Source organism: Emys orbicularis, chromosome 2 (assembly GCF_028017835.1).
Source record: "Emys orbicularis isolate rEmyOrb1 chromosome 2, rEmyOrb1.hap1, whole genome shotgun sequence".
NCBI classification, from domain to species: Eukaryota; Metazoa; Chordata; order Testudines; family Emydidae; genus Emys; species Emys orbicularis.
The window spans coordinates 35,693,355-35,718,668 of NC_088684.1; the positions used below are offsets into that span (position 1 = coordinate 35,693,355).

General features: G+C 41.6%; 1 protein-coding gene across 1 annotated transcript in view; it reads left to right on the plus strand.

Annotated features, from left to right (window-relative positions):
* The first annotated feature begins 12,876 nt into the window (after positions 1-12,876).
* The window catches only part of LRP12 (LDL receptor related protein 12), a 110,063-nt gene continuing 97,625 nt past the window's right edge, over positions 12,877-25,314 (plus strand). Inside the window, exon 1 of the mRNA XM_065398825.1 lies at positions 12,877-13,093. Coding sequence (XP_065254897.1) covers positions 12,877-13,093 — 217 coding nt within the window. The remainder of the gene's footprint in view (positions 13,094-25,314) is intronic.

Below are 25,314 nucleotides of genomic sequence, written 5' to 3' on the forward strand. Positions count from 1 at the left end.
TTCTAACAACCAAAACGTGTGACACAACAATTTCCTTACATTAAGAACTAACCTTGTTGATTGTTTGTTCTATTGAATTCCTTTGTACGATGTTATCCAGTGTGTTGGAGGGGAGGCGGGGATTAAAACCCCCCACATCTGTTCTGTTTTCATTCAGATCAATGAAAAATACCACTTGAAGAAAGGATACATAAGATCCATTATCAGCGCATTCAGACTTACAAAACACAAGATGACTAATCTCTCATTTTGGGGCTCTAGAGAACTAGCAGAATGGTCTCTAAGGATTAATTTAAATGAATGCTCATTACAAAGAGATACAATTTAGATGTTTCATTCACCTTAGTCTATATTGGACTTAATAAAGAAATTGACTCTTCCATCTTTTTATGATTTGATCATTGAAATGTTGTTTCTTATTTTCCATCTGTGAGGAGAGGTAGCAAATTTGTTAAAGAATTGTTATAGTAGATCAATTAGATTATCTAGTAATTATTTTACTTTGCAATTTGCTGTTCACTGATGGTGTCTTGTTTCTAACAATATTTGGCTGATTATGGCACTGTAGGATTCTTTTATACTTCAGTGCTTTTATTCCCACTAATTAACATTCACAGTTTCTAGCCAGGATTGCAGACCCATAAGTTTTTATAGTCACATCCTACAATCCATTGCGCAAAATCTGCATTTAAATATCAAGGTGACCAGATGCCCTAGAAATAATGAAGATAGACTTGTGGCTACATTCTTTAATCTTTCTGCATATAGATTTTGTATTTATTACATTAACTCGGTTTACTAGGGATTCAAGTTATAGTCTCCAGATAGTAGTTGCTAGTGTTTTTTTCTTTATAAAAAAAGATCAATACCTTATTTACTTTCTCAACTCCACAGGTATGTTTCTGGCTCTCCATAACATATGAAATATAATTACTCGTTATTCAGTAATTTTATTAGCTAATTCACTTAAAACCTTGGGATGCATATCATCCAGACCTGCTCATCTGTATATACTCTATTTCTCCATATATTCCCTTACCTGCTATTTATCACCAGATGTTTTGACATGGTCTTCATTACTTAATCACCAGGATCTCTCAGCAGCTCTCCTAGCCCAGACATATAACTTCCAAACAAACCCTTTTGGACAGATCTGCAACCAGTTCTAAAAGCACTTGGCTCTGGGAATATTGTCTACTCCTTGTCTAGAAAAATCTCTATGAGAGTAAGTAATATTGTATTATTTGCAGGATACTATTTAATGATTGTCATAATGCAAACAGACAAGGGGGCAGAATTAAGGTTGCACATGCATTTACAGCTGTAGAATTTCATGACTTCTGAGAGCTCTAAAATGCAAATTCAGTGTTCTACAGTATTAACATTTGTGTGGATCTTTTATAGGAAAAAAAAGATGGGGGGGGGGAAGGAGCTTGAAACTGCAGGTCTGTGAAACTTTTCTGGCTTGCAACAAATTGTAAATTGTACTTTAGGAGGATGGCAGGGGATCGCTTCTCTTCTATGCTCCTGGGGATGGCATTTTGTTTTTGTTTTTTCTAACTATGCAGGTACTACTAAGCTGCATCAGAGTGACTCTAACATGGTGTGCAGCGGCCCTCATTTGGTTTTGCCATGCAGAAGGCACAGGAGATAGGATGACTGTTCAAGGTGTTTGAATCCCAGCTGTCAATGAGTTTGTGCTCCTGGATGTTTCTTCTGCACTACTGTGGAGTGGTTTGGTTTTTTAGGCAGAGATGGAGGAAGGCAGATTATGAACCCCTGGACCAGGGTGGGGAGGTACAGCAGTTTCATGGTAATACTTGTCTCTCATGGGAGGGAGTTCCACAGTCCAAGTCATTCTTACTTGCATTCTGGTACACTTAGAGACGCCAACTGAGATCCGGGGCCCTATTGTTCTGGGTGCTATGCATACATTTAGTAAGAGAGAGACGCTCCCCCAAACAGCATACAATTTAAATGGAAATACTTCCTTTGACTATATTTGTGACGGGTTGGATTACAGAAACCCCCTTGGGAGCTGCCACCCAATGTGCCAAGACTACCCCTGCTTCTGTTTTCCCTGCCAGCTCAGGATTCCAGCACCCTGTCTTGCTGAGCCAGACACTCCAGTCTGCTCTAACAAAGACTCAGGGTCTGAATCACTTGCCCCAAAGCTGCAAGTTTACCTGAAAACCAGCTCACAGGAGTGTGCTTGTCTTTAGCACTCAGATGCCCAACTCCCAATGGGGTTTAAACCCAGATAAATCCGTTTTACCCTGTATAAAGCTTATGCAGGGCAAACTCATAAATTGTTCGCCCTCTATAACACTGATAGAGAGATATGCACAGTTGTTTGCTCCCCCAGGTATTAATACATACTCTGAGTAAATTACTAAATAAAAAGTGATTTTATTAAATACAGACAGTAGGATTTAAGTGGTTCAAAGTAGTAACAGACAGAACAAAGTAAGTCACAAGCAAAATAAAATAAAATGCGCAAATCTATGCCTAATTAAACTAAATACAGATAATCTCACCCTCAGAGATGCTTCAGTAAGTTTTTTTCAGACTGGACACCTTCCAGGCCTGGGCACAATTCTTTCCCCTGGTACAGCTTTTGTTCCAGCTTAGGTGTTATCTAGGGGATTCTCCATGATGGCTCCTCTCTCCCTCTCAGTTCTCTTCCACCCCTTTATATATCTTTTGCATAAGGCGGGAACCCTTTGTCCCTCTGGGTTTCCACCCCCTCCCCTCACTGGAAAAGCACCAGGTTAAAGATGGATTCCAGTTCAGGTGACATGATCACATGTCACTGCAAGACTTCATTACTCACTTGCCAGCACACACATATACAGGGAGACTCACAGGTAAACAGCCATCTGCAGACAATGGGAGTCATCAAGATTCCAAACCATCATTAATGGCCCACACTTTACATAATTACAATAGGCCCTCAGAGTTACATTTTATATTTCTAGTTTTAGATACAAGAGTGGTACATTTCTACAAATAGGATGATCACACTCAGTAGCTTATGAGCGTTGTAATGATACCTTACAAGAGACCTTTTGCACAAAGCATATCCCATTTGCATTATAGTCACTTATTATCAAATTTTTTATAAAACTATCCCAGTTACATTATATTCACTTATTATCATGTTTTTATAAAACCATGTAGACTGCACAACGTCACAATATTTATCATCCCCATTCCTCAACTGGGAAATTGAGGCACAGAGAGATTACATGACTTGCTCAAGATTGTGGAGGACATGTGTGGCAGAACCAGAACCAGTGCCTTAGCAACAAAATGATCCTTCTTCTCAGGTCCAGCTCCCAGGTACGTCCTGTCTCTTGCACTTCAAACTCTCATCCTGCTGGACAACAGATTTGTTGTTCGGGTGGAACATAGCTGTTTAGGAAGGTCATGGTTGCAGAGGGAGAGATCTTGCAGGTAGAAATCCTCCAAAGGGCTCTCATTATTGGGAGAGACCTTTATCTGGACTCTGACGGGTAAGAATGGCACAGAGCAGCACACCAGTGTGATGTGTTCACGCTGACCCTCTACTGCTGGACAGAAGGGCAGAAAAGTAGTGTTTGGTGATCAATGGTTTGAGTATAGATATCCTTCCTTTGTCTGTGGCGAGCCAGAGGTCATCCCCCATAGCAGCAAGTGCCGTCTCTGTATCAAGCCTGATTAAGAGAGATCCAGGATGCTTGTAGGTAACACAGGTGGGGTTGGAGAGTGTCATGCTAGGTTTTTTGTTAACTTGACTGAAAAAATTAGCCAAATTATTGGAAGGAGGTGGGGGTGCTGGAACAATGTTTATAGTGGGTGTGCTGAGAGTCATTGAACCAAACTATAAACCTTGTATATTATAGAAACCACTTCAAGCCAGGGGGTGTGGCAGCACCCCCAGCATCCCTACTTCTAGTACCTTTGGGGAAGGTATTGTGTTTATGGTCCTGCTCTAATGGGAAGTTTTTATTACCTCCCAAAGAAGGAAGCAGCTTGACCAGGACAGAAGTTGATCTTGCATTTCTTGTGTACACTTCCAACCAAAGGATTCAGTCCAGGTTATGGCCCACTATGTGTATGGGTCTGAGTTGACCTGTGGGAAATCTAAGGTGAAGAATTAGGATAAAAAGGTTTGGTTTATCCTGTCAGAGTCATTCTCTCTGTGGAGGTTGAAATCTCCTCCAGATCAACAAGTCTTGTGAACTTCATCCCTTGAAAGACAGAATCTGTACTGGCTTCTCTGGAAAGGTTTATATGTCTAGGAGAGTTATGGATTAGCAAAATGGCCAGGTTAGTTTTGCCCCTGGACTCATGGATTCAGTGTGACTGGATAATGTTAATAGAATATCTTCTCTGCCTCCAGTTTTGTCCTTCCTGGTGGTGAATAAAGAGTACATTGGGAAGATGAAGTGAGAGCACTTGTTCTGCACTGTTAGTCAGTTTGGGTTCTGTGTCATTTTTCATGTCTCATCAGACACAAGATTGTGGATGATGATGAACAGTTTATCAGCAGGAGATAATTTGTTCCTAAATCTTTGGCCTGGGTAGTTGTGAACGAACCCTTAAACTGAACTGAGTGAAAGACAATGTAATGTTTTCCTGAATTTCTAACAGACTGAAACAATAGGTCTGAGAAGAGTCATCTGCTCCCTACCCAGCAGTCCCTCACACCCCCAACAATGTAATTATGCGGTCTCAGTAGAAAATCTTCAGCTCATTGAGAATTAAAGGATGACATATAATGAGTCTTATGATCTTCATTGCCATTTCAGATTGCAACTATGCCCACTTCTAAAAATTCTTTTGGATATTGGAAGCTTTCCCTTCAAGATTCCATCATTCTCTCACTAATTTGATTATTTTATCCTTCCCTGCTCCTTGCCATCAGTAGTAGTTTAGTTTCCAAGGTACATTAGAGGCAGCTTTTTTCAAAAAATATATTTGACTTTCATCCATCTTCAATTTTTGCAAGAAAAAAAAAAGAGAAGTGGGGTATACAGAAAATCAAAAAATCACCAATTTGGGGAACATTTTTCAAATGAAAACCAGAAATTTGATCCAACAGTATGTTCAGGGAGCACTGGACCAGAACCTCAGCTGACACAGTAGTACAACTTCATTTACTTCAGTGGAACTGTGCTGTTTTCCACAATCTAAAAATCTGACCAATAGCTTTGAATGCTAGCCACAATGGTTATTTTAAAGTTAGATTGCTATCTGAATGTCTTTGTTCTTTTTTCACTTAGACACCAAAAGCCTTCTGTGTACCTTAACAGAAATAGATTTAAAATATCATTTACAATATATAGTCAACATAACAGAATAGGAATAAAATCTGGAAGGGAAAAACAAAATAAAATATAGTGGAAAATATAATGCAAAAACCACACAGCACATAGGGGAAACAAAAAGGTCATGAGCCTAGCCCTAAAGGCAGCCACTGATGTACTTTTGACTATATAGAGAGGAAGAGAAGGAAAGGCTCTATCTCTCAAAATTGCATCTTGGAAAGGTCACTAATTCCAACCCACTGATTTCAGTTGCCATAATGGGAAATAGAGATTAGAGAGTCCCCTTCAGGTATGCGGCTTCTGTATTCCTTACAGAGAATATTTTCAAAAACACAAATGAGAAAGTCAGTGGGAACTGGGTGCCTAGCTGCCCTTCGTACCTCTCAGAATTTCCCCTTACAGTTCTAACTACTAGTAAAAAAACATTGTAGCACATTCTCTAAAGAACAGGCAGCCAGTGCAGGTCACACAGTGCAAGAGTTATAAATTTAATCTTATAACTCACATAGATTTTCTTGTATTTAATTAAGAGGTGGTGAAATGCTAATAAAAGCAATGATTTGTGTTACTTTGATTATTAAACTTGTAAAGTGTCTTTCTTTGCTCCAAGACAGCCCTCTTGTCACAATATACACTTAGAATATTAAACTATTAACCTAGTGACATTTTATTTCCATATGATACTGAGCATGATGTACTTTAATATATAAGCCTGCATCTTATGAATATGTACATATTACTGAAATGCCATTTACTCTATATCTTTTGTACAACATAATAGATTTGATTTTGCAAACAAATAAGTTGTTACATAATATGCAGCCAATAAAGGTAGCTTTATTAAAAGAAACTGCTGTTTCATAAACTAATTCAGATCTTTGTTTCTCTTAAAGTCCCAGTTGCTGATACCAAGAGATTGCAATGTGGATCTTGACTTTCATTTTTTTTAAAAAGGAAGTTTCTAGTCCTCGTGACTGTGGAGAAAAGATTGAAAATATGATGCAAGTGTAACTTAAAAGTTCAGAAACGAAAAAGCAAATACCCCTCCCCCCCAATAATGTTTGGTTTTTTAAAAAATCTCATGGTTTTTAAGCCAATCTCATGATTTTTCAAGATGTGACACATTTCTGAATAGTTGGTGTTGGTAGTAGTAGGATTAGATTCTCTGGATAAGAATGGAAATAGAGGGTGCTAAAGCTATACCATCTTTATGGACATATCCTTTCTTTTGGGCTAATATAGGGGCTTCTCCTCTCTTCTGATCATGTGGCAGACCTGTCTCAATCATTATTCCCCGATCGATGAACATATTAAGAGCCAAATTATTACTTTACACCATGGCCCACATGGTTGGGGCAATAGGGTGAGGAAGGGTTCATTGCAACAACCTGATCCTTCCTGGGACTTCTGATTCATCCAGAAGTTGTGGGGGATCCCATACTGGAGCCACAAGTCCATTTCCTTTTATAAGGGTGCACCATGTGATTCTTCCATTGCCAGTAAATGTCAGCATGAACCAGAAGCCATAATGTAGTGCATATACTTGTGCTAGATTTAGAAAAGAAGAATGTTAATATTCGTTAAGAATTTTAAAATTAGGATTTAAATTTTCTATTTTGTGTGTTATGGAAATACACTAACCTTGCAAAAGAAGATAGATGTTTAGAGCTGACTTGCAAAGGAAATGTAGTGCTATTGCATAGCCTCCTAAAAGTTCTCTCAGGTTGTTTTGTTTTGTTTGTTTTTTAGCCTTTCCAAATGCTAAGGTTGGAGCTTGTGCATGCACAGTGTGAACTGAAATCCTGGAGTTGTGGCCAAAGTGTATGAATATTACTAACTGTGTTCAACAAGCCAGAGCTGTAAATGTTAGCATGCAGGTTTTTAGTTTTTCACTGACCCAGCCTATGGCTATCTTCAAAACTTAGTTACTTGTATAAAACTAGAGCATATATAGCTCTTTAACATTGGGGCCAGTTGACTAAGCCAGAACTATTGCTACCTTAATGACTGGAAAGAAGATGATGTGAGAGAACTAATTATATTTTATTTTATATTATTTTAACAAGATGCTTCTGATTTAGCCTTATTGCTAAAAATCAAAGATGCTGCCAGTTTCAATATGCAGCTTGGAACAGTAATAATTTCAATAACTATGCATGAGAAACAAAGCAGAACCTAAAAAACCAAAAATATGTGTACATATTTGGAGTATCCATGAGAAAACCAATTTTACCTTTTTATAAGTACCTCCCTCAACTGTAGCTAGTCAGCTTTGTTCAAAAAGACATTTATATAAAGTTCTGTTAACTTTTTAGTTTTTTTGTTGTGAGCACTAATTCTCTTCCAGTGTTTTTGTCTTTCCTTTTTCTCTGCTTTGCTATATGCATGTCCCTTTTCCCTCCCTTCTCCCCAGTTCCTTGTATGTCTCCCTCACCCCCCTGTGTATGCCTATTCTACAGATGGAAAACCATTAATAGTGAATTCTTCAGTTGATGGTTACCCTCATTCATGGACAGAATAATCTGTGAACAGATGTATATTGTTTCTGTCCCAAAGAATGTACATTCTAAGTAAGAAGCATGACTTCTTGGCAAGTGATGCAAATAAGAATTGCCTTCAGACTGGTCAAATTTACACTCAGGGAACTCCCCAGGATCATGCGAGAGCAAAAGGTGTCTTAAACTGCTTTGTGCACACACCATGAATTGTGCTGTGTGTTCCTTAGTTGCAGCTGAATCTCTGGGCAGTAGATTCTTCAGGTATACAAGCAAAGTGTACAGTGTTCAAAGCTGAACTAAGTCAGGTTTTCCCTTCATATAACAGATCTTCTCTTGAAAGTATTACTAGCTGCTTGGATCTCAGAGAATGTTGCCCTTGGAGCAATAGGTGAATGCCTTAATGAGACCCAAAATTGACCTGGAACGGCGATCCGCGGCCAGTGGGAGCTGCCATCGGCCAAACCTGCGGACGCCGCAGGTAAACAAACCATTCCGGCCTGCCAGCGGATTTCCCTGACGGGCTGCGTGCCAAAGGTTGCCAATCCCTGGTCTAAACAGACAATGCAGACAAAGGGTGGAGATAGGAAATATCTCAATTTTACAGGTGGGGAACTGAGTTAAAAGAGCAGCTAAATTAATAATGTTTGCAGACCATCTTTTGGTTCACTGTGCTTGTATGTTGTATCTCTTTCTCCTACCCAGAGTCTGTCTTAGCTACTGCAACTGAAAGCTCTTTGGGGCAGGGACTGTTTATACAGTGCTGAGCACAGTGGGGCTCCATTCTTGACTGGTCCCTAGGCACTACCATACTACTAATACTCAATGATAGGAGAGATTGATGATTGCATGAGCATTCTGCTAAATTCTCTCCAAAAGGGGATAGGAATATCAATATACACCCTAGCACAACACAAGCAGACCCTGCTCATGTCATTGCTATATATTTTAAACACAGTGGCCTTGGTCCAGGCATTTCTGGTAGCAACTTCTATTGCCTTTCATCATTCTGCTCTAGAACTAGAGTAGACGTTGCCTCAGAGGAGATTCAGGTGCTAAATAAAGAGCTTGCTTATTAACCTCCTTTTCCCAACTGCTGTGCAAACAACTGTTTTCTTGTAAACACACCTCATTTGTTTAATAGATGAAAGGTGATATTCTTGGTTTCATGCTCATTATTTGTGTTGTGTTATAAAACTAATGGAATGTTATGTTTGAAGTTCTGATTTTCTATTGATTATTTTAAATATATAAAATGAGTTTAATTATACAAACTTGGGGCACAAGCACAAATTAAAAATATTAGTGTTCCACAGACTTGGGATCTGTTGAACTTACAGGCAAAATGAATTCCAGCACACAGGGCCTGTCTGCCCTCTGCCCCATGGCATTTAAATCTAAGGACTGTTAGCATGAATATCTCTCATAATCTCTACTACCACAATGGGAAGGGATCTATTTCTTCAGTTCGCTGGGACCCAGATCATACAGGACTTTAGCGTTCATAGTTAACACCATAAGTTGCACACACTCTTATTCTTTATTTGTATTATGGTAGTATCTAGAGGGCCCAAAATCATTGTGCAAGGTACTGCACAAACGTACAATAAGCATCGGTCCCTGCGCTGAAGAGTTTATAATGTATGGACAAGACAGAGAAGTGAAAGGGGAGATTGAAGAGAGATATATATATGGGGGATGGGGTGGAATGAAAGGAAGAAAAGGGAGATATAGAAGGAAGGAGGGGAGTATAAAGGATAGGTGAAGTAAGCCTGAACTGTAATGAAGTGATTGTAAGGGAAGGGGCAAGCAAAGGTTGAACCAACAGCCAATCAATAGAAGGGAAAGAATATCCAGAATAAAAATCAAAGGACAAAAATAGTGTGATGACATCATCAGTGTCCAAAGTTTCCTGTTGAAACTGCTTCCATAGCAGCACCTGCCAGGTTGAGTTGTAGTTGGAGGAATAAGCAACAGAGAGTCCTGTGGCACCTTTAAGACTAACAGATGAATTGGAGCATAAGCATGCATGCATCCAACGAAGTGGGCATTCACACACGAAAGCTTATGCTCCAATACATCTGTTAGTCTTAAAGGTGCTACAGGACTCGCTGTTGCTTTTTACAGATCCAGACTAACACGGCTACCCCTCTGATAGTTGGAGGAATGCTTACCTATAATGACAATCTGGGTTTGGTCTGAGAAGAACCATCTGAGCCAATTCAGGGTATTTATGTTTTCCTGTTTTAATGCACAATAGTAGTATGGTGTCAATTACTGCTCCAGCATAAATTTATTCAATTTCCCTATCAGGCTGCGTGCCAAAGGTTGCCGATCCCTGGTTTACCTTAACTACTTTTTACACAAAGTGCCATGTAGTGGCTGAACAGTATAATACAGTTAGGCATTCCATTACATCTCCCCCTTTAAGTTCTACTTTCGTACCATTTACACTATCATGCTGTCTTTGAAGTTCCGTACATATCACTCTGTTAAGTGTCTCTGAATCATACTGGCTTTCTAACTATACGATGTAACAGTGTAATAACTTGGTCATCTGGCTGTCCATTAGTTGCAATAACTAGCTGTTATCAGTCCAGAATCCTTGAGTTTTCTTCTTGTTCTGCATCGACCATCTATAGAGTTTGCTCTGTTGATTTTTCTCTCTGAGGAATAGACTAGCTGTCAATGGTTTCTGCTGAACTCCCCACTGTCAGTCTCAATCACGTGTGATCTGGGCATTTAATTTTTTTTTTTTATGACAGCTAGAGTTGTCCATCCCTTTTCTCCATTCAGGAATAATGGAATGCTAAACTGTATTATATTATTATTATATGCATCCGAAGAAGTGGGCTGTAGCCCACAAAAGCTTATGCTCAAATAAATTTGTTAGTCTCTAAGGTGCCACAAGTACTCCTGTTCTTTTGGCGGATACAGACTAACACAACTGCTACTCTGAAACCTGTATTATACTGTTCAGCCACTAGGTGACAGTGTGTGTAAAATACCTCATTTAGGCTAAACTCAGCCATAGCTGGCAGAGCATTAAAGGATCTTATGATTAACACATACGGTCATAGGTACTGGAAATAGGGATGCTGGGGGTGCTGCTGCACCTCCTGGTATCCATTATATATAGGGTTTACAGTTTGGTTCAATGGCTCTCAGCACCCCCACTATACAATTTTTTTCTAGCATCCGTGTATCTGGTGTGTATAAGGAGCCACGTGGAAGAAGGGATGGAGGCAGTTATCTGACAGATGCCATCATCATCTCATTATCTTGCATCTTAATTCCCATAACATCCTCTTCTCTGGTCTTTACAAATTCAATCTTGCCCAGCTCACATCTATTCAAAATACTGCTTCAAAGATAATTTCCCTAGCTTGTTGCTTTGATCATGCCACTCCACTCTTTGCCTTCTTCCACTGGCTCCCCTTTCTCCATCACATCAAATATGAGATTCTTATTTTCAGTTTCAGGGCCCTTCAGGGCCTATTCTACCCTATATATCTGTTATTCACTACTGAGATGTTGACTCCCACTTCCGATCATCCCATGACTCCTTTGTCATGATGCCTACAAAAAACTTGGCAATGTTTAGGCAGCTGGTGTGCTAAGATCACTACCTGTTTTACTGGCCAATATTGTTTCAATGTTTCCTTGTACTTCCTCATCTGTCTCTTTGCATCCACCTGTTGTCTCTTGTCTTAGAGAAGATCTTTGGGGCATGGATTGTCTTTTTTGTATTGTGCACCTAGCTGAATGTGGTCTTGGTTCATAACTGGGGCTCATGGGCATTACTGCAATTAATAAATGGTGCTTGATGAAGCCAAGGGGGCATAGGATTCACATGAAGCTCATCAAGGGAAGAGGCAGATTTATCCAAAACCTTGATGGAAGTAATCTGTCATTTTAAATCTGATGCAATAGAACATGAGGAGCCAGTAGAAGCATTCAAAGAAGAAAGTGACCTAATCAGTTCAACTGGCCCAGAAGATGTGCCGGATCCAGGCAACGTTCACCTCAGTTGGCTCTCCGCAAGTGGCGACATGTCCCTGCTGCTGCTAGGCGGAGGTGCGGCTAGGTGTACTGCCTCTGCCCGCAGTCACCGCCCCCACAGCTCCTGTTGGCCATGGTTCCCGGCCAATGGGAGCCGCGAAGCCAGTGGGGGCAGTGCGCAGAGCTGCCTGGCCGCATCTCCGCGTAGGAGCAGCAGGGACATGTCGCCGCTAGCGGGGAACCACGTGGAGCCAGGTAGGGAGCCTGCTGGCCCCACGCCAATCGAACTATAAACCAGACTTTCAATGAAGATCTGAAATGCCAGTTTCTAGAGCTTTCCGGTTGGCAAAGTGCCAGATACAGCTTTTATTGTACATTGCTCAGGACTGTGAACCCCCCCGCCTCCGAGGGACAGTTAAACCCACCTAGCCCCCATTGTAGCCAGCCCTAGGTTGACAGGATAATTCTCCTGTTGGCCTAGCTACTGCCTCAGCTATGCTGATGGGCACATCCCTCCTTTTGGTGCAGGTAGTGCCCACACTGAGGCGCCGCTGCAGCAATTTAGGTGTAGACGAGCCATAAGCCACATGATGGCCGGCATCTGCAAGGGCCAAGAGGCTGGAGCCTTCCTCTCTCAGCTGGGCAGTTGTCACTAGTGCAAGAGGCTGTGGCCTGGGGCTGACTGAAACCTGCAGGCAGGGAGATGCGGCAGGGGCTGCGTTGCTCGGGGGGCCCCAGGCCGTCAGCGGGGCCCCCTCCTGTGGGCCGGGGCACATTTTAGGAGGCTCCCGCCAGAATGAGCCGTGCCCTCCCCGGGGCCAGCGGTGAGCAAGAGGGCACCGAGGCGGGGGGGGCCGCAAGCCCCGCCCCCCTCCTCGGCCAGCAGTGGGGGGTGGAGCTCGGGCTGCTGCTCCTCTCCCCGCCGCCGGTTCCCCTCCCCGTCCGGGGGCCCGTGGAGAGCAAATCCATGCGCTCGGCCATCCACTGCGCAGCTGCACTGAGCCCCGCCGGAGCGCGCGAGAAGGAGGCCGGGGCCGGCGGCGTCTCATGGATCCCCGAGCCGACGGATGAGGCGAGGGCCGCTAGCTCTCCCCGAGGCAGGCAGCTCCGCTGGGCTCAGGTCTGAGGGGGCGCCTGGCCCCTCCCGCGGCGGCGGCGGCTCTAGCGCGGGGCTCGGCGGCTACAGCTCCTCCCCCCGTGGCGGTGTTATGGCCCCTTGTTGGAGCACAAAAGGGTCCCCAGGCTGGCGGCCGGCGCAGCTCCTGTTCCTCGTCTTCTGTTGCGGTAGGTACCCGTGTCTGAGGGGCCCCGCCGCCCCCTGGGCAGGGGGGCCCGCCTGCGGAGGAGGGTTGACGGATGAAGGCTGCTTTGTCTCCTTTCTCCTGTGTGAGGGGCGGGCATCGCAGCCCCACTGCTAGGGAGAGGTTCCCTACCCCCGCCCCGGTTTAATTACCCCCACCCTCTCTTCCCCCAAGCCCCCTCCCCGGGCCTGATCTCGATTTAACCCCCTCCCCCAGGCCCTCTCTTCAGATCTCTTTTGCCTTATCTCCCTGTTGTTGTTTCAGTCTGTGGTGGTGGACTCTTCCCCAGGGGCTCCCTTAAACTCAGCCTGGGACTTGGCCCAGATACCTCCTCCCCCCTATGCGCATCTGCAAACTCCAGAGCCCGTGTGTGACTGTAAAAATCACTGAATTAATAAATCCCTGCAAGGTGCTCCAGCCTGGCCAGTTTGAGACAGATGAGGCCTGGTCATCACTGGATGTGGTCCCCGGGCTATGTTGGATGATAAAATGTTAATGCTCATATTATGTGATGAGTTCCTGACCCATCCTCACACAGAGAAAGGCCTTGAAGCAATTCCAGAGATCTGTGCTTTTGTTTTGGCGTTTTGTTTTGTTTTTTGTTCAGCCTTTGTAATGATACTGTGTTTATTGTATTAACATAAACACCCATATTTATTTCCTAAACCTCAGCCTAGTGTAAAGAAATACTTATAATTTCTATCTCTTACAGAATTTCTCCTCCCAAAATGACAGGTTTCAGAGTAGCAGCCGTGTTAGTCTGTATCCGCAAAAAGAACAGGAGTACTTGTGGCACCTTGGAGACTAACACATTTATTTGGGCTGTAGCCCACGAAAGCTTATGCTTAAATAAATTTGTTAGTCTCTAAGGTGCCACAGGTACTCCTGTTCTCCTCCCAAAGTATTTCAGAGTGACTTACAGACAATAGGCCAAATCCAGCAGTTGTTACTCAGATTTTACTGTGGAAAATGCCTGTTGGCTTCTTTGGGAGTTCTGCCTGATGACAAAATTTCATTACTGGGTTCTGGTGTTATTTGTTTTCATTAGGTCTCACAGTGTGTTAAAGTGTTTTCCTAAGGTAAAGGATGTCTTATGCTGTGAAGAGCTTACAAACTGCAGTGCTGATTCAGCAAGCTACTTAGGCCCTTGCCAAACCTTAAGTATGTGCTTAAGTATATTGTTGAATTTGAGGCTTCAGGGTTTGTTGCGCTAATTAACAGAACAGGTGTAAGGCCCTGATCCTGCAAACACTTAGGGTATATCTACATTGCAGCTGGGAACAAGTCTTCTGGCTGCATTGAAAGACTCATGCTAGCTTTGCTGGAGGTAGCGCACAGAAAATAGCAATGTGGATGTTGAAGCTCTGGCAGATACTCAGGCTCGGACTAAGCGGGTTGGGAGGGCTTGAGAGTCTGAGCCACAATGTCCATTTTTAGCTTGCATGTGGGAGCAGAGCTAGTGCAATGCTGTGTACCCAGGCTGGGAGGCATAACAGCTGCAGTGTAGACACAACCTTACAGGTTCCTGCTCCTGAGATTTTTGCACCAGTGTAGCTGCACTAACGTAGTTACGTTGCTGACAGCACTGTAACCCCCCAAGGTAGATGCAGTGCACTACTGCAAGTTGGAAATGGGTAAATTGAATGGGTGCAAGCCCCATTTTACATTGGAGCAGCACATCTATCCTGGAGGTCTGTGTTGATGTAGCTACTGCTATATTAACTGCAACTGCAGTGGTGCACAAATCTATAATATGAACAAGCCCTTACATGTGTCTAAATTTACACATGTGAGTAATCTTATTGAAAACCTATATGAGAGTACTTGTGTGTAGAATGAGGCCTGATCTTGTATCACATTCATCCATTAGATTTTCTTCTCCCTTGCTGAAATTCCTAAGTTCTTCAGCATTTTTTTTCAGTACAGTGCCCTTAGTTTCAATTATCATGCCATCAAAAGGACAGGAATACACAGCTATTTTGGCATCTTTGACAGAAGTAACATCTCCTTTAGTTTCTTTTTTTTAAAAACATACCATGCAGGACTGAAGAGGCAGAGATACCAGAGCCCAAAATTTTGCATACTCTGATGCTGTCAACATTGAAATGACCAGAATTAGGAAGAATAGAAGATAGGGATAAAGAGTATAACTTGTAAGTAAATTGGTCAAGGTTTGGAGTATGCAGCAATATGGCATCAGCACAAATGAAATAAAGCCACAGTTGGAAGAAAACTGATCCGTAGTACAGCAGGAAGTGGTAGGGAAATCTTGGCCCAAGACACTGGGAATGCTATAGAATGTACTATGTGATCTTTAATTTCCATGCAAAGCAGACAGGACTTCATTTTTTAGGAAACTGTGTGTATGCCCATCTATGCAGTTTGCATGGCACTCAGCCACTATGAGATAATTTTTTTTTAATTGCTCTGAGGCTTTTTGACTAAACCAAACAAAAAGGAAATCATGTTTAGAATAGTGATTCCTGATGTCATTTACAGTATTTGTACAGTATTATAAAATCATATGCATACTTTGTAATAAGATGTCTAACATATCTATATATTTGCCCACAAAAAATCTTCCTTGATCACATCCTGCAGCTTTAGTCAGGTTTTGACAAGGTTTTTACCAAGGACCTACTAGTCAAAGATAAGAGGAGAACTGAGTCTGGGGACTCCACAAATGATTTCCCTGGGCAATGCCTTGCTGAGCAGCTCAACCTCCTCTGTTATGTCTATTGCCAAGAAGAAAAAGAGACTTCTACCAGGGTGCTGTCTCTAACCTTTCTTGAAGGACTCGTCTTTTATATCAGTCAATGGCCAACAGATGTCTGACTTATTTGCTGACCAGGAAAATAAATTGCTGTAGGAAAAAATATTAGTGTTCTGAGACTTGAGGTATTTGGTCCTGGACCAGTACTAGTCCAGGTTTTAGAGATATAAAAGAGTGATTTGATTTACAATAACCTTATTGTAAATCAGTTCGTTTTTCTTTTTTAGTTCAGCTTGCAGAATTGCCATGAAAACGTACCCTTCCGGGTACAAATTTTACTCTCCTACCAGTCTATAATGATGAGAGAGGGAGGATAATAATTTATTCATCCATTTAAAAACAATTGCTTGATTCAGGCAAGTGGGTGAGAAGAACTTTGCTAGGCTAGTTTAGTTAATTTCCTAAAGAAATGATAATTCTTGTAGGTTGATTTGAGAGCCAAAACACGTTCTCCCAACAAGATAGTTTAGCTTAACAAATTGCTGTACACTAAATTCAGATTCTTCAGTTACTTTTTAGTAATATTACTTTTACAATTTACTGGACAAGCATATTTCGATAAACAGTCATTGTTTGTTGGAATTACTTTTAACACAACTATTAAAACCAGCATGTTAGAATGGTTTTGTATTCCTTGAAAATAAAAATAATAAATTTAATGGTGTATCAGCCTGGTTGAATCAGATAGTACAAACCCATAAATATACTTTAGTGCCTGTTATGACAAAGGGTCCCAGAATTTGTCTGAATAAAATCTTCCCCCATCTTCTGTGCAAGGGGGCATAAATCTAACTTGCTCTTCACAATTGTGCTTTAGGTGCCCTTTGGGATCAGGGCCAGGTTAGGTATACTTACAATAGACCCTTGCCTGTGGCTCCAACTGCAGGGTCATACTATGAAACCTAAATCCTAGCTTTCATTTAAAAAGTTTGTAGACCGCATGGTTGCAAAATGCTCAAAAATATGACCTGTGTGTAACTGATGCAGTGATGTCTACAGACTCGGAGAACCTCCAGTAAATGGAAGAGCAGCAACCACTAGACAGAGCAACGTTCTCAAACATGGCCACCATGGTCGCACGCAGCCACCAGGGGCTTTTCATGTGGCCATGACAGCCTCCTGGGTGGTGATGGTGGGAGGCAAAGCATCAGCCCTTTGCACTCCTCCTTGTTGCTCCTGGATGCGCCGCCCTGCACCGCCTCTGGAGAAAGGTGAGAGACAATGCTGCAGGAGCAAGATAAGTTCTTGACCCACATTTGGGGGGGGAGGGGAAGGGGTTTGGGCAGCAGGCTCCAGCGGCAAGACTTCAGGAACCTGGCTGTGCGGCCCCGGGCTCCGACCGTGGGGCAGCATGTACTGCCCCCCTCTGGCTATGGCCACGTAGCCCTGGCTTCCAGCTGTGGGGCTTCAGCCTCTGGCCCCTGCTTCCAGCTGTGGGGCAGCAGGCGCTGGCCCCCAGTTCCAGTCCCGGGCTCCCTCCACGCAGTGGCAGGCACTGGCCACAGGCGCCGACCCCAGTCCCAGTCGCGCGTGAGATGGATTACCTACCCGGATGGGAGAATCCCTCCTGTAGGCATAGGTAATGTCTATGCTGAAGCGCTACAGTTGTGCCGCTGTAGCATTTGTAGACAAGCCCTTAGTACTGCCATAGGGAGCCTCAGGCTCAAATGAATTCTTTTGAGAAACTGAAGCTTGTAGTAAATAATTGAAGTTTTCCATAATGAGGGTTATAATAAATGCATACAAATTATCCTTTATATAACAAAACTCAGTGTCATCAAACAGTAGTGCTAACTACCTTTCCCCCCTTAGGTAGAGTTAAAGGAAGTTGTCTTCAAAGGCACAATGACCTCAGAGGCTTAATTCACAAGATGTGGCGGTACTATGAACACCAAGGATGGGTGGTCTGCTTCCCATACAAATCAGCACATTTAGTTTTCCACTTATCCTTCTTTGTATATATGCTGCAGGGGTTTAGGGAAGAAACTACTGTAGCATGCTTGCCTTCTTAAAGTAAATGAAAATATCTTTAACAGGATATATACAACTATCATCTCAAATTGTTTCCAACAGAACAGTTATTTACCACTGGCTTGGAAACATAACATTTAAAATCTCTTATATTGACATGGTAAAGTAAGGCAGGCTAAAGCTGAATGTCTGCAAGGGGTGTTTCGGAGCATATCAGTTGGGAAAAGGAAATGTAAAATCATCATTTCACATCTTTGAATTGCAGCGCTGTGCAGCTGGATGCCATATCCTGGGGCTGAATTATATGGTGGGTTTAATTAGTGAAGGCGTCTCTGTTGTGGAGACCACATCTTTTCCATTTCCCTAACATGCTTCATGTCAGAAGGTACTGAAAAAGCAACCGATTCCATGGCCAAGGTTTAATTAATAGCCCTGGGCAGAGCAGTTCACAAAGCCTGCAAAAGCTGTGGTGACAGAGGATCCTAAGTTGGGAAGGACCTTCACAAGAAGGCACAGTCATGCCTTCTATGTTGCGGAGGGAGAGGAAAGGGAGTAAGTTCTCTTTAATAGGGAAGAGAAGGAACAATATGGCCCAGACTCTGCTTGGTTTTCTTTTCTGTTTTTAATCTTTCTAATTTTTTTAATGGGTGGCGAGAGAAGAAAGTAAGGGATCCACTTCTGTTTTCACCAGGGGCAGTTGCGGGGGAGGGAATGAGGATCAAGTCAGCATTTGAGTCACTACTTCTTTAAGAGTAGGAAGGGAACGTAAGGAACAGAAGCACTTCCTTCAGAAGAAGGATGCTAAGCAACTTGTGCATACCCAAGTGCAATTATGCTTAGTCCTCAGGCAATGAGGTGTCATGGAAATTTTGAATCCCTGTTCTTTGCTGTTCGCCCTGATTGAGTGAATGAGCAAGCTGTGACTTGTGAATAGTCAGGTGATCCAATCCCCAGACTATTACTGGGCATGCTGGAGCTGCTTGCTGAGACATGAGTGCAGAAAAAATGTTAGGGGATCAGGCCCTTTCTAGCTGTCTTACCCATTGAGTATATCCCCTCCCCCGGGGACCCAGCTAATTAGGCCTGAATGGTGCTGCTGCCTTGGCTGAAGTGTGTGTCCCTTAGCTGTTACCTGATTGCTGTAGTATGTATACTGCCTAACTCCAGGCCCAGCCTCTTCTTTCCCCTGCTGTCACTCCTATGTGTGCACTCCCTCTCACAGTTATAATTAAAAGCATGAGTTGGGTAGCTTGATTACATAGGTGAGGACCAATTGAATAGGTTTGCTGGTAACCCTCTGTTGTTGTTGAACTCTTTGTCCCTTGCCTTAGGAACCTAAAAAGCTGGTGGTTCTGGAACTTGGCAGCTAACAATGTGGAGCTTGGGGACTCAGCTAAATCAGCTATAAAATGCAATAGCATTTGAGAACCACGAACAGCCTTAGTGAATACAGAGGAAGTAAAATTATTAGTTTTAGGTCCTGCTTGGTTCCAAACTCTAGTCTAAATCTACACAAAGACTATTCCTTGACAACTTCTTATGGTATTGCAGAACACTGTCTAGACAAAAATGTAAATAAAATGTGCAGAATGGTTGGCAATAAACTACTACACATATCTAAAATTTGAAACAAACTTCAACAGTTCCAAAGTCTTGTGTGCATTATTTAAATTGTGATCTTTTCAAACAATAATTTTCTCAAGAATTATAATTTGGTCTGAGAAGAAAGTGGAGGGAGCACCATCCAGCCCCGCTCTGCTTCTAGCACTGCTCTGGCCCCAGCTGCAGGCCCCGCCCCCAGCCTCTGGTCGTGGCTCTGTTCTGGGCCCTGCCCTCAGCCTCAGCCCCTGGCACTGGCTCCATTCCCAGCTGCAGCCCCAGCCTCTGCCCCCTCACCCCTGTCCATGCCCCCACCCTCCCTGAGCAGCAGCCCTGCTCCCAGCCCTGGCTTGGTGGGGGTGGGGTGGGGGGGGGATGCGGACAGGGGTAAGGGAGGGCGCAACCCTGAAAAGTCTGGGGACCACTGGTGTAGATAAATATAACAAAATTACTTGGGGGTATGCACATATGAAGGAATTTATATACTTAAATGGAACACCAGCAAGTAGCACTTCCTTAAAAAGGTCTGATGGTGAAATCTTGGAAATTTAGGGACATGTTTTAGAAATGCTTGAGGTTAACAACATTTATTTGAGCATGGTGATCAGTCTTTTGCAGTTTCAAATTACTATTGTTTTGGCCCTGTTTTTCTACATTTTTGGTCATATCTGGAAATCTGCTGTTAATAACCTGTTTAAAATGTATACTGTAATTATAGAATTTTAAGCAATCCATTCTTTTGTGCAAGGTAATGCAATTTAAAGAGTTAAATAGAAAGTAGAGGATCCAGTCAATCTACCTGAAAGTAGTTCATCAGGAGCTCCACTGTAAGAGTGGTGGTGTTTTTATGGTGACATTCCATAGAGAGGCGTTATGAACAAATTGTGAATTTTGCTAGCAAAGAGGCTCTTAATTTGAGTAGAACTTGTTTTTATTACACTTGTTCTTTCTGTAAAACTTAGTGTATTGAAGCCTAACTCAATAATTTTCACCCTCCTGGGTGTATTCCTTCAACTGGAAATCTTCACCCATTTTTGTTTTTTGTTTTTCCTCATCTGAGCAGAAAGGAAATTTTCTGAGCTTGATTTCATCTTCTGTGACAGCATAGAGTACTAATGACTGCACTAGCTTATTTTATGGCATCTGTCAGGCTTTTAAATAATTATATAAAATGCTACATTTTGGAACAGCAGTATTCCTTGTCTGCTAGGATTAATGTTTTTGTGAAGAACAAGCTGAGAACTTCCATGTTATCACAAAATATTTTGTGGATTGGGAGCCCAATCCAATGTCCATTAAAGTCAATGGAAATACTCCCATTGACTTAATTGGGCATTGGATGCTAAACCGGACCTGATTCAAACTCCTAGTTGTCAATTGAAATTGATAGGGATAATATCTGGGTTGGGTATTTCTAATATGCACATCACTTTGGTATGCAAATGCCAGTATATAATCTGTTTTGCTTAAAATTAATTACCAGCAATAGTTAGTAGGGGTGGATCTTTCAACAACACTCAGCCTTGGCCTAGCTCTGCCTCGTTGTAGTCAATGAAAGTTTTTTACTGTTGATATCAGTCAGAGTAAAGTTAGATCAACACTGACGGCTTTTGAAAAAATCTCACTCCTGAGGTTTAGCAAAATCAGTGTGTCTGAAGCACTTTCATCATAAGTGAAGGAACTAATTTTAGACATTATGTATACACGTAATTTATATGCTTTAATTATTTGATCATCAATTCAGAATGAGTTTTTAAAAAAAAAAGAAACACCTTGGTTTGTGGACTTCAGTTGGTTAATGAAAGTTTTGACCACTTCCCCAATGTAGATCTTAAAAAAAGAATTTGCCATATTGTATTGCAAACAACACGTAGTGTTGTAGGTCATTCATCTTTCTAGTTGAGGATGAAAGGTTTGGCCCAACTGAACAGCTCTAAATGATTCAGTTTCTTAGGAGAAAAAGCCAACAAAAGCAAATGTTTATACTATGGTTTTATTTTTATCTGGCAGGATGTTTAACAATTACCATTTGGGGACTGAGCCATATGAAATCTTCAAGAATGAACATGCAGGTTGCATGAGGGATCAGCTTGGCTGCAGCTGCCCCAATACGCATGGTGATAACCTGTATATATGGATTCGGTCATTTGATAGTGGACACACATTCATTCTCAATATATCTAGTCCAATATATCTAGTCCAATGTATCAGAGGATCAATTTTTTTTAATGCTGAACCAGATAGCAATTTGTGTATTTTATTTGCAAAGCATAAATGTCATAAAAATATAGTACTACTATAGCCATCTCTGTGGCAAATACTTGAGTGTGAATAGGGCCTGCCCTTTACATTTAAAAACATATGTATCTACTTAGTTTTATTCAGTAGCATTTAAATACTGTAAGTAAGGGAGGAAGAATTTTTTTTTAAATGGAAAATTAGGTACCATGAAATGTTTTCAACTCCCTCTTAATACTTCTCAGAACTATAGATCTCATAGTGCTGTCATCCTCTTCTTTAATAGCAACCACAGCAGGAAATTAGTGCTTTTAAACTATGGCTTATTACTATTGATTGTAAGCAAAGTTGCCAATAAGGAATTGTGCATTGATGAAAATAGATTACATCCCTTGCAAGTGTAACAGTATTTTTCATGCAAATTTAAAACAAACATACCCTAAAGAATACAACTCCTTCTCAATATATATTTTTAGTTATGTTCACTGGATTTAAAATTTTAGAACTTGTAACATCAATTACTTTGATTCAGATGCTGTCTGAATATTGAGAGTTTTGCAACAAATGACCTTGTTTGTTTTGTTTTTGTTTTGTTTTTTGCTACCTTTTGTATTTTTGGGATTTCTTGTGAAAGAACTTTAATTCATAAACCAATGATTTTAGGTGCTGAGCTTCTTCAAAATGATTTTACACTGAAAGAACAGTCAACCTAATTAGCTTCAAAATTCACTGTGTTTCACAAATATAATCTGCTAATAAAAATACTCCCAAATGTTGGGGATTTGTATGTAACATGCGGTTTTGTATAGTAACTCTAGACTTCTGTATTTTCTAAGTTCTGAGTGTGTCAGTTCAGGGCAACTATACCTGTATTTCCCCTCAGTGGTCCAGAAGGGTCACCCACTCTCAGGCTTCCAGCTTCCTAGCTGTTGCCTTTCTTGGTTGGAGACACGAGTCTCTCCCCCTTCTGACTGGAACATTTCCAGGCTGTACAGTTCCCCTCCTTCACTGTGTATTTCCCAGTAAAGACATTCTCCTTAAACAGACCTGCTTGCTTTCTCTTCAGAGACTGATAAAAGTATTGCTACTAATAATAGGGATGTCAAGCGATTTAGAAGAATTAATTGTGTGATTAATCACGCTGTTAAACAGTAATAGAATACCATTTATTTAATTATTTTTGATGTTTTCTACATCTTCAAATATATTGATTTCAGTTATTTGTATTTCAAAATACAAAGTGGACAGTGCTCACTTTATATTTTTTATTACAAATATTTGCACTGTAAAAAACCCCCAAAGAAATAGTATTTTTCAATTAATCTAATACAAGTACTGTAGTGCAATCTCTTTATCATGAAAGTTGAACTTACAAATATAGAATATGTAAAACAAACAAACAAAAAAAACCCCTGCATTCAAAACCAAAACAATGCAAAACTTTAGAGTCTACAAGTCCACTCAGTCCTACTTCTTGTTCAGCCAATCGCTCAGACAAACAAGTGTGTTTACATTTGCAGGAGATAATGCTGCCCGCTTCTTGTTTACAATATCACCTGACAGTGAGAACAGGCATTCGCATGGCTCTGTTGTAGCTGGTGTTGCAAGATATTTATGTGCCACATGCGCTAAAGATTCATATGTCCCTTCATGCTTCAACCACCATTCCAGAGGACACATGTCCATGCTGATGATGGGTTCTGCTCAGTAACGATCCAAAGCAGCGCGGACTGACGCATGTTAATTTTCATCATCTGAGTTAGATGCCACCAACAGAAGATTGATTTTCTTTTTTGGCGGTTTCGGGTCTGTACTTTCCACATCAGAGTGTTGCTCTTTTAAGACTTCTGAAAGCATGCTTCACACCTCTTCTCTCTCAGATTTTGGAAGGCACTTCAGATTCTTAAACCTTGGGTCGAGTGCTGTAGCTATCCTTAGAAATCTCACACTGGTATCTTCTTTGCGTTTTGTCAAATCTGCAGTGAAAGTGTTTTAAAAACGAACAACATATGCTGGGTCATCATCTGAGACTGCGATAACATGAGATATATGGCAGAATGCAGGTAAAACAGAGCAGGAGACAGACAATTCTCCCCTAAGGAGTTAGTCACAAATTTAATTAATGCATTATTTTTTTTAATGAGCGTTGTCAGCATGGAAGCATGTCCTCTGTAATGGTGGCCGAAGCATGAAGGGGCATATGAATGTTTAGCATATCTGGCACGTAAATACCTTGTAATGCCAGCTACAGAAGTTCTGTGCGAACATCTGTTCTCACTTTTGGGTGACATTGAAAATAAGAAGCAGGCAGCATTATCTCCTGCAAATGTAAACAAACTTGTTTGTCTTAGCAATTGCCTGAACAAGAAGTGGGACTGAGTGGACTTGTAGGCGCTAAAGTTTTACATTGTTTTGTTTTTGAGTGCACTTATGTAACAAAAAAAAATTCTACATTTGTAACTTGCACTTTCACAATAGATATTGCACTACAGTATTTGTATGAGGTGAATTGAAAAATACTATTTCTTTTATCACTTTTACAGTGCAAATATTTGTAATCAAATATAAAGTGAACACTGTACACTTTGTATTCTGTGTTGTAATTGAAATCAATATATTTGAAAATGTAGAAAAATATCCAAAATATGTAATAAATTTCAATTGGTATTCTATTTAATAGTGCGATTAAAACTGAGATTAATCACAATTAATTTTTTGAGTTAATTGCGTGACTTAATTGTGATTAATCGACAGCCCTAAATATAAATTATCACACAGTTTTCCAAGCAAGGTAAAAAACATTACAGAGAAAACATACTAAAAGAATAAAAGAACCTACATGCATGCTAATAAGCTTACCGGAGTTCATCCCAGCTCTAACATGGATTCTAGCAGGATAAGTCCTTCAAATCTCCCTCCCCTCCCCCCAACCTAGGGGAGTCCTTGTGGTTTACAAGTTTCACAGCTTCAGCTCTGATCAAGCACAGTCTTATGAGGCTTCAGTAGCAAGTCATTTCAATCCTTCCTGTAAGGATTGGGGTCTCTGGGGACCATGGGTCTATCCAATTGCTGGATCAGGAAGAAGGCCCTGAGGCAGCCTACATTTAAGCTTTTTATCCCAAAATCTTTTCTTTGCTGATCTCTGGAGAATCTAGTTTGAACTAGTTATGAATATCTCTACAGGGAGATTTCAAAGGCTGATAATGGAGGAAGTTCATTAGCATTCCTCCTCCCTACTATAGAAGGTACATCCAATGCTATGCCAGCACATACACAGTTGCATTTTTAATATGTTACCAATAGGTTACTCGTGGGGGAATTCTGTGGCACTGCACAATTAGTGCAGAAGTTCATGATTTTTTGCACAGAATTTTCTTCCCCCGCTCCCAGAAATGGGCTGCAAAGCTTCTGGCTGCCACCAGGGAGCATTGGACCCGGCAGAGCCCAGCTCGCAAATAGACATTGCTAGGAGGAGGGGGAGGGAGTGGGAGCTGGAGGGTTCCTGGCAGCTGAAGTTCACCTCCTTCCTTCTGGGCATGTGTGGGCATACAGCGGGGGTTCTGAAACTTCATTGCTCCTTGATTGCCTCCTGACCAAAAAAGAAAAATTGGTCCCTTCTCCTG